Raw genomic sequence first — 11,173 nt, 5'->3', positions numbered from 1 at the left:
GGCAAGGGCTAGATCTATAGGAGACATTCCTAGATGGGTGGCCTTTGTTGGGTTGATATCTTCATTGAGCTTGAACGGGAGGCTGATATAGAACTGGAGATTTTTCCACAAAGGAAGAGGGTGTTGGAAATGTGAATGGGATTCTGGACAAAAAGTAAGGAATTTTTCTTTGTATTGTAGGAATGGTTGTTTTGTATCTGCTATAGTGAACAGATTAGAGGTGTCTGTGTATGGACAAAATTGCCTCTTGAACTTTATTCCATTGGGAAGAATTTGAAGCCTTTGAGCTTGATGATAAACATCAAACCCTATTAAGAGGTCTTTGTTTGGCAGATCTGAGCTAATGATGTGCGTCCATACCATGCAACCAGAAAAAAAACTGTATCCTGATCTTCTACTTTGTGATCAGAGCAGTCTTGAAAGTTTGACCATTTGCTGCTTTGAAAAACCGAACATGAGATTTCCGGTATTCAGATGGAAGGACTTCGGGATTCATCATGCTTCTTTAAGCTCCAGTGTCAAAGAAAGCTATAACTAGAACAGGTTTTGCATATTTTGAAGGCAAGACTTGTATAGGAACATAAGGAACTGGAGGAATTTTAGTAGCAAGCTGAGATAACTCAGGAACTGGATATGGAGAGAAAGGGTACTGTATCACATTTGTTAAAATGTCCTTCTCTTCTTTTGGGGAGAGATTGATCATCGGAATGAAATCTCACTATCATCAGAATCTGAAGAGGACTCTTCTGAGGATTCAGCAGAGTCTGAATATTCTGTAATATTTTTTTATTTAATTTCTCTTTATATTTTATAAAAATTAATATTACTAGTTTTAGAAAAAAAGTAAGTTGATAGAGAATAGGATGATAGTAGAATCACAAGCAATTGATATTAAATAAATATCTGTTATGACTATTAAATTAATGATTTTAATAAATGGATGTAAATTGTTAATAATCATAAAAAAATTATAAAATCTTTTATGTCAATCAGTTAAACCACATAATCAAATTTTATATTTTTTTAAAATCTAAATAATTCTTTTAATACTTATTTTAGCATTTCCTATAAATAAACTATCAAAAAGCTTTAAAAAAAAAGTAGGTAAAATATATATTTTTATGTTATTTTATTAAGTTTTTGTATTTTTATTAGATTTTTAATAAAATATAAAAATAAAATATAAAAATTCAATATAACAAATAAATTTTGTGTAGAATATTCTTTAATAAAATTAGAAATAAAAATAAAAAATAAAAAATTAAATATAATAAAACTAAAAAATATAAAAACATAATAATAAATATTAAAAACAAAGCTATCAAAAATATTATAATTTAAATAATATCTTCAAGTACTTAATCATTTAACAATTACATTAAACACGTTACAATTCTATTTTGAAGTTGTGAGATATAAAAACAAATCAGATATTATATATTAATGTTTTTCAGAAAACATATTTTACAAAAAGAATTCTTATAAAATTATCAATTGATTTCGATGTATAATTATTTGAAACCATTAATCAAAGTAAATAAAAAAAGAAATGCAAGTTTTACCCCTGCACTTTTACATTTTTTCAGATTGAACCCTTGCATTCCTATTTATTATATTTGTTTTCATTTTTTTGATTTTAGTAGTTTGTACATAGTCAATAATATGATTATCTTGCCAAGTTGGCAAAGATAATTCATAATTTGCATTGCAACAAACCCAAATCACTTCAAAAAATATAAAATCAAAATCAAAAGCAAAAGCACCATATAATAAATATTTTAAAGAAAATAAAAAAGAAAGAAACTCAATAAGAAATATTTACTTTCCTACTTTTCCTTTTTTTTTTTGAATTTTCTTTGTCATCCTCATAGAGGCAAAAAGAAAAAAAGTGTAGAATATACACTAAAAAAATCTCTCTACACATTGCCACGTCAGTGACATGTTTACACGTTAAACTAAAACTCCTAAAGAATGAAAAAAAGAAAAGGTTAAGAAAAAAAAGGAAAATCATTCGATTAGATTTGTGAGACATTGTCATTTTTAACCTTCAAGTCAAAAATCTACTTTTCTACCAGCACTGATCCGTTTCCCATCTCCGGGTCGGGTAGTACCCGCCAGTAAAACCAACAGCCGGTCTCCTTCTCCTAGATGCCGCATCAAGAGACAAATCGTAAAGCGCTCTCGCAGCCGGATCCGACAGAGTCTCGTAAGCGTTGTGGATCTCCATAAAATCACGACCGTCAGTTTCGACATCTTCGCGGACGGCCGCATCCGGATGATATAGCTTCGCGAGACTTCTATATGCTGTTTTGATCTCCATCAAGGACGCCGTTTGCTTGATTCGGAGAATCTCGTATAAGCTCATAGCTCTGCGCGAGTTGACCGGGACTGATTCGAGACATGTTGAGACTGAGGCGGCGGTGACGGTCATCCTCCGGAGAGATGCGGCGGTTGATAGAGGACGAGGAGAAAGAGGAAAAGGAGGAGAAAGTGGAGATTTCGGTGACGAAAGGAGTGGCGTCGTGGCGGCGGCGTAGATTGGGGGATTTAGGGTTAAAGAGGAAGAGGTGAACATTGAATTGAGAGAGAGTTTTAGGGGTAAAATAGGAAAATGGAAAGTATAGCAACAGAGTTTCTGAGGAGCTGTTTGTTTTGGTGTGTGAATTGGAGAAAGAAGAAAAGAGAAAGAGATATATAAAGGGTCAAAGTGAAATGCGGTATTATTATAGAAAGCAAATAACTGTGGGGATTGATTAAGATATTCAGGGGGCGATCAAATGTCACCGGCAACAATATCAATATTAAATAATTAAAATCAGAAATTATTATTTTATTTAAATAAAGCTTCTAGAAGAAGTATTCTTCTTCTGCTATTTGGAAGATAAATAATGATTGTAGTGATATTCTTCTTCTGCCAATTATGTTGGCTACAGGTTGAGCCGTTCTCTAAAACAGCTCGGCTTTGCCTCCGACCTCACTTTAGTTCTGAACGACCTGGATACAAACAGTAGTGCTATTTAAATTAATTTGATCCATATCATTTAACCTTACTAAAAAAGGCTTTATATACAAGTGATAAAGGAAGGAAAATTGGAATTTCTCTCCTATTCCATCCAACATTATATTAAATGCTTAAACATAATCAATCAATAAAATAAGATTAAAATTAAGAAAATATTGCACAAAACTAATCACGGATTGATGCATGACTGTTTAACTTATACAAAATGAAAATTTAAAATATTTTCACCCATTATTCATTCTGGTATGAGTTCAATAAATTAAAAAAATATTACAGTGATGCATGGCTATGAAATATTTTTTCTTTTCAAATCAAACCAAACATTCATACTTTAATAAAGTAGAATATCAAATTAAGTCTTAATTTGATCAATTCAACTATTCTTTTATAATTTTCTTCAAATCAAGCCAAAATATTCTTAAATTTAGCAGTTGAATTATTATTTTGTAATTTTTTCAAATCGAATTAAATATTCTTACTTTTGATCAAATCACCTTTGATTAATTGAACTATCTTTTTGCATTTTTTTTCTTAAATCAAACCGAATATCCTTACATTTGATCAATTAAATTATCATTTTGCAAATCTTTTTTATTAAATAAATTGACGTTCCTAATTTTGATTAAATGAGATATCAAATTAATTCTTACTTTGATCAATTGAACTATCATTTTGTAATTTTTTTTATCAAACTGAATATTCTTATTTTATTCAAATTAACTCTTAATTTGATCTATTGAACTATTCTTTTATAATTTTTTCAAACAAAAGTGAATTTTTCTATTTTTGATCAATTAAAATATACTCTTACAATTTTATTTATTTCAATCAAATTGAATATTCTTTTTTCTATTTAATTTAACTATCAAATTAACTCTTATTTTAATTAAATGAACTATCCTTTTGAAAATCGAATATTCTAACTTTGACCAATTTAATTCTTATTTTCATCAATTCAACTATCTTATAATATGATAGTTCATAAGTTATATTTAATTCACAATGATTCCATATTATACTTAAATTAATAAATACAAAAATAAAATTAAAAATCATGTATATTATTGTAATGGTTATATAATATAATCATTAAAAATCAAGTATATATTGAAAATAAAATAAAATTGTCATTGAACTACAACTATATATTACGTCTTAATTTTTGTATATTTATATATTAATCGGGCATTCATTGAAGATGCCACTTAAAAGCCAATTTTGTATGACTATCCATTGAACATGATATGGCATAAAAATATTTGTCATCCAATAAACATTGTATTCTCATTTAAAACTAATATGGGATTGTATCAATATCCAATGGAGAAATAGAGTCAAAGTTATACTCTGAAATGAAACAAGGATCTAGAAAACAAAGCAATAATGATGAAATGATTTATACTTGATTAATGAGGTAAAAGAAAGTGTTTATACAAGCTAAGTCAGACTAACTATTGGTTAATGACTAGGACTAATTAATCTGAATAACTAAACCACATGTCACATAAATATGAAAGGAATAAACCATCCTTACTATTCTTCACACCCCCCTTAATGCAATGTGAGATGTATATCACTAATGCTCATCTCGGACAACAAACTTCTAAACTGTGCAGGATGGAGAGCTTTAGTGAATAAGTCTGCTAATTGATGTTGTGTCTTGATGTGCTATGGCTTGATCAATTCATTTTGAATCTTCTCTCTAATAAAGTGACAATCCATTTCCATATTTTTTGATCTCTCATGGAATACTAGATTGTTTGCTAAATGAATGGTTGAGATGTTATCACAATAAAACTCTGCTGGTTGATCAAGTACAATCTTGAAGTACTTCAATAAGTAAAGAATCTTTATGAATTCACAAAATGTGGTTTCCATGAACCTATATTTAGTTTATGTCGAACTTTCAAAGACTATTCTTTGTTTCTTTGACCTCCAACTCATGATTGAATCTTCAAGAAAAATGCAATACCTAGTCAAAGATTTTCTAATTTCAAAGCATCCTACCCAATGATTATCTGAATATGCACTTAAACTCAATTGTGACTTGGTAGAAAGAAAAATTTATTATCCTGAAGATTTCTTGAATATAATGAATATTATAAATTCACAAAGAAAATATGATTAAGAGTAGATTTTACCCTTAAGTGGCAACCTTAGTTGTTAAAAACAATTGGTCTTCCGAGAAATTAAAAAAAGAAAATCCAACCCAGTGTAAGGGGGAAGGAGGAGTTGCCCAAGAAAAGAAATTAAGTTGTTTTTGTGTTTCCCTTCAAAGAAATTTCTTTTCCATAATTAAAAGTTTAAAAGCTAAAAAAAACTTTTTAAAATTTAAACTGTGATATACTTGTGAAATCCCAAAAACTCTAACCCTTGACACAAAATTCCTCTTTGCCTTTTATAGGCTTTTTTAAGAAAAGGTTCTGTCATTGGATGAGCGATACGTCAACTGAAAGCTGACTTCTGTCCAGGCTGAACTCGCGTGCGGTCATAATGCGGACTTGCGTGAGCTCAGGGTGGACACGCGCAAGCTTAGAGACAAGCGTGTGCGAGGTCTGATGCGAGGTTCATGACTCCAGGTCAGCTGCTAGACTCGCGCGAGTACATGCTGGTTCGTGCGAGTTCAGCCAAGTGCGCGTATGCTTTCTTCTAGACACGCGTAAGGTCCCAAATTGCGTGCTGCCTGGACAGCCTCGCACGAGCTTAGGTTGAGCTCACGTGAGCTTAGTGATATGGAACCTCCACGAATAAGCTTGAGAACTCCTTTTGACTTGCGGACCCCCAACACATTAACATGAAAACCCCAAAAACCAATTCAGTTCAACCCCTAAGAAAGTTTAGAAGACAGATTTCTTAGAAAAATGATCAAGTATTAGAACCTAAGGAAAACTAAGTCCCTTAAACCCTAATCCTAAATACGCCACAAGGATAGATCAACCCCTTGATAAGTAAGTTTTGCATTCAAACAAGAACACAAGATACAAATAATTTTGGCTTGAAAGGAAGTAGAAACTTTAATTAATCATAATCTGTCAAAGGCATATGAATTTTACATGTTTTAAACAAATATCTAAAGTCTTAGTAAGAATAGAACTCTTACTTAACTAATAAGGATTTACATCTAATCTAGGATAAAGATAACCTTCCTAACTACAAGAGATAACTTAAACAAAGTCCTAATTAGTTAAAATACATGTGCGGCCGCCTAAAATAAGCCATAAAATTCTAATTTACATAAGTCATATAGATGAGCCTCGTAACATAAGCCAAGTTAGGCCCAAAGTCTTCATATACTCCAATTCAGTTTTTGGGTCTTTTTAAGCCCAATAAACTGAATTAGATTAATGAGCCTTGGACTTAAATCCAATTCTTCAAGCCTTGATGTGTCCTTAGCCTAAATGTCTTGGATAAGTTCAATTAAAATTTCTTTCGTTGCTTGAACTCCTAATATCATTAGGACTCCTTGCAGGATTAGAATTCCTAGTTGAGTCAGGACTCCTTATTGGATTAGAATTCCTTGAGCTAATAGGACTTGCATCATCAAGACTCCTTGTTGTAGTAGGATTCATTGTGCTAGTTTGGTTAGTATCACTTAGGCTAAGCCCGTGCGAGTACAACCTTACAAACCCTCTCGCTATTGCCTTGATTGGCATTTTTGCTCATTTTAATGCTTATTACTATACCATTAATATTTTTTGGACAATTTTCCTAAGACATCAAGGTTACAGTTCTTTTTCATTTTTTTTCCAGTTTTGTAGCCAATAAAACATTCTCATCATCGAGCTTTATGTAACTCTAATCTCCAATTTCCAACAATAACAGTTCATACATAAGTAAAAAGCTAAACTAAACACTTATAAAAATTAGTCTAACAAAATTAATCAAACGGTCATTGTAATTAAGTAGAAAAACATAAAATAAAAGCTCTCTCGAAATCCAGAATTCTTCAAAGTATGAAGATGATTGGTCCTCACTTTCCATTTCTTGAAAAGCTTCTTAAATCTTTAAAGAATAATTCATAACTAAAGTAAATTGTTTATGGAAGATGAACTGTATAGAATACAAAGGGAATGGTGGACTTGTTACAACTGAACTCCTCTTCTTATATATGTATCTTCACCACTTATTTAAGCATAACACCTCTAATAGTTATCTTCTTAACTATCCTAAATAAAATAAATAATTTAAAAGTAGTTGTCCATAATTATATAGTGACTAATTAATTTCTCCTTGCGGGCCTTATATTTTTCGGCTAGGCTTGACAATTAACAGTCAATGCATATTTATTTTGAGTCTTAGCAGTGGTAGTCCATTTGTGTATATTTAACTCAATATTTTTCTTTCTTAGCTAATAATACTTCATATTAGACAACTAAACTAAAGTGAGGTGTTAAAGCCCATTTTCTCACATATTATACATATAAAACATAATATAAAGCATTAAAATATCCTATAATATGAATCTATCGGTCATAATAAGTGGGTTGCGTTAATATCCTCTCTTTGTACTCTTTTCTTTGCTCTAAATTGTATAGATTTTTTATATTTCTTATTAATGATTACTAGAATTATAATAATGTTACGATTTTAGCTAAAAGATGTTTAGTCCTATTGCTATCTTTAGTTACTAAATAATTAGTAACTCAATTAATAAAAAATTATATTAACTAATTTTAATAACAATATATATATATATATATATATATATATATATATATATATATATATATATATATATATATATATATATATAAGCAATATTTTCAACTTACTTTCTCTTTTTTTGTCAATTTTTCTATAATTTTTTTATATTTTAATGAATTTAATCTATTATAAAAAATAAAATAAATAAATTATATAACTCATTATTAACCATCATATAACTCTTCTTTAACCATCATTTAATAGTTTATTTCAATTCAATAAATGCTCCAATAATAATGAAAAAAACTTATTTTGTTGATTTTTTTATGACTCTTCATTTAATTTTTTTTATCTTTAAAATGAATAAAGGTTGTCTTTATATTTGATGAATTTAATCTATTATTAAAAAATTTAAATAAATAAATTAGATAACTCTTTATTAACCATCATATAACTCTTCATTGACCATCACTTAATGGTATATTTTTATTCATTTATTATTAAATGGTCCAATAATTATGGAAAAAACTTACATTGTTGATTTTTTATGACTCTTCATTTGAAGGTTTTTTTTTTTCATTAAGATGAATAAAGTATTTTTCTTTATATTTTTATGAATACTTATATATATATATATATATATCCTAAATTTACAGGAGATATTAAGTGAAATAATATTTTTAATGTATTTTTTAATCAAGTTAAATGAAACATTGCAATTTTTTTCTTATTTTTAATCAAACCTAATTATTTTACACGCGCTTCTTTTATTTATGTTTTATTACTTAATATATGTATGAATTTCAAACTATTTATTCATCGAAGTATTCAAATAATATTTAACTAATTAAATTAATTTTAATTAATAATTATATATTAATTATATTTAAATTAATAAATTAATAATTAAAAAAATTAATATCTATATATGTGGCATACTATTTTTATTTAATTTTTTAAATTGTGCTATAATAATATTTTCATCATTAAATATAAGATGTGACTTTTATATTATCAAGTCACCTATAACATATATAAATTTTATTTTCATAAATTATATATAAAATATAAAATTATTTAATTTTAGTAATAATAAATTTATAATTTCTAATATTATTAAGATAGACTCGTCTAGTTTGAATATTATTTTATTAAAGTTTTTTATTTTAGAAGTTATGTATAATTATAATACGCGACTTGCAAAACACTTTTCAATTAGTTATTTAATTTTGAAATAATAAAAATAATAATAATGAAAAATTAATTAGCATATTTTTTATTTTATACTGGCCAAATACTTTTTTGATACTGATATTAGATTTTCTTTTTATATCTCCTATTAATAATTAATAAAATTATAATAAGTTAAGAGATTTAACTTTATTACTATTACTAATTAATAATTAACTGATTACTAATTTAATTAATTAAAAATTATATCAACTAATTTTAAAAAATAATTATCCTTTTATATATATATATATATATATATATATATATATATAATAGATAATCGTTCCGGGATGGAAGCTATAAAATCATTATTAATCGGCTTAAAAGCTAACTTGTAGCCGGGACAAAATGCCAAAACTCTGCCTTCGTTTGGGTGATTGAAACATGCCTGCAGAAACTTAACAAATACCATATCATCATATTACTTTATGCATGCTATAAAGTGTGACCAAACACTTCCCAGAAATTATTCCGTAATGTCTCGCACGTGCCAGAGTTTCTAGAAGAAAGAAACCAAATAAAACTTCTACTAAACAAAATTCAATTTGGATTTCAAGTTGGCCCCTAGACTTTGAATCTTAACCTTTCAATTCCAAATCCAAGGCTAAACCAAAATCCATGTCTTTTTTCTTGGGATTCAAGAATCTTGTTGGCTGGCCCCTAGACTTTCAGACCCCTCCAACGGCTGAAAATGACTATCAAAATTATTAACATCAACCTCTCTGTAAAGAAAGCGATTTGGGGAATCTTCATTAGGGTTTAATTTCAATTTTTCTTATTTTATTTTATTTTCTAATTCTTAAAAGTTATTTTTATAACAAGTAAATCAACCGGTATTTTTTTAAAGATAATTTTTTTAAAAAGACAGTTTAGAAAAAATCTAAAAAATTTTAAATTTATTTTTTAAAAAATCTAACGGCAATCTCAAACACATTAAAAATTTATTTAAAATTATGTTTAAAAAAAATATTTAAAATCTTTTAATTTCATTATTAAATATTTTTATTTTTTATGAATTATAAGAAATTCAAAAAATTGTAAAAATTAAAATTAAAAGTTGGAAAAAGCAATTGTTGCAATCTAGTAAGAGTTAAACTTACCACGTGGGGGAAGCCTTCTAGAAAGTGTTGGTGTTTTGTTCCCACAATCCCACTCAGTTAGCCAGGAAGTCACTATTGGTTTTGGGAAATGAGGAGTGAGGAGGTTCATCATTCACAAATTACAAGACAAAAACGCTGATTTAAGTGTGCTCTTACTCTTGTAGATAAGGCCACAACCTAAGACACCTTCTAGAACGCCTTTTTTTTTTTTTTTTTCTCTTCTTTTGTCAATATTAAATTTTACTCTTTAAGCTTTTCTTCTTTTTTCTTTTGTTTCCTAAATAATAATAATAATAAATAAGGAACAAGTATATCAAGATATTTAATAATAATCAAAGTTTTTTCTTCTTTTGCAATTTTTTATTCAAAAAGGCACAAGTGTAACAAGATTTAATGCCAAACTTTAATTAATTTTTATTTTTATTACGAGACTTTAGGAGATAAAATAAACTACACAAATTGCTTTTGTTGTTAGATGTTAAAGAATATTTATCTTTACTTGTCTTTTATCCAATTATTTTATATAATATTTTATTTAATCTACTTTTACTGTGCAAGTATGTGTTAATCTATTTAGTTTATCATAAGCATATTATTACAAATATGGAATCACCATGCCTCTTAACATTATATTTAGATAAAATTTTATGAGATATTTATTCCATTTTATAAAAAATTAGCGAAAAGAATTTATTCTTTAAAAATAAATAAAATATATATTAAAGAAAATAAATAAAATAACTATTAAAATTTTTTAAAACCCAAGTTTTGTAAAAACATTCCCATTATACAAAAGAGATAGGAAAGAATTAGTTTGAAATTCAAGTGTTCTTACATAATGTACGCTTTAAATTAGAAAGGATTATCCATATGAATTAAAGCAAATAGAAATGATTATTCAAATGTTTTTACTTTTTATTTTACATTATGAATGAGAAATTCTTAAATAGTCACAGTTTATCATATGATATGTAGTATTATTTATTAATTATTATATTTTTATTAGTTAATTTTTAATATGTGTGATTAATAGTAAAAATAAACTAATCACTATAAATGTAACATCTAATAAATTATGTTATATATCATTATTTAATTTAATATATCTATGGATAATATGGTGTACTGACTTTTTTAAAACATTTATTAAGATTCGAATATGGACTTTTAGAAA

General features: G+C 27.3%; 1 protein-coding gene across 1 annotated transcript; it reads right to left on the bottom strand.

Annotated features, from left to right (window-relative positions):
* Positions 1–1,804: 1,804 nt before the first annotated feature.
* On the bottom strand, positions 1,805–2,768 carry LOC8267686 (chaperone protein dnaJ 11, chloroplastic). Its single transcript, XM_002530576.4, has one exon. The coding sequence runs from the start codon at positions 2,573–2,575 to the stop codon at positions 2,069–2,071; it is 507 nt and encodes a 168-aa protein (XP_002530622.2). The 5' UTR covers positions 2,576–2,768; the 3' UTR covers positions 1,805–2,068.
* Positions 2,769–11,173: the final 8,405 nt, after the last annotated feature.

The sequence above is a fragment of the Ricinus communis genome, chromosome 1 (genome assembly GCF_019578655.1).
Source record: "Ricinus communis isolate WT05 ecotype wild-type chromosome 1, ASM1957865v1, whole genome shotgun sequence".
Taxonomy (NCBI): Eukaryota; Viridiplantae; Streptophyta; class Magnoliopsida; order Malpighiales; family Euphorbiaceae; genus Ricinus; species Ricinus communis.
This window is presented reverse-complemented; position numbering and strand designations above follow the sequence as displayed.

Bases quoted from the DNA above. Each gene is read 5' to 3' on its own strand.
- LOC8267686 (XM_002530576.4), bottom strand. From the start codon at position 2,575: ATGTTCACCTCTTCCTCTTTAACCCTAAATCCCCCAATCTACGCCGCC.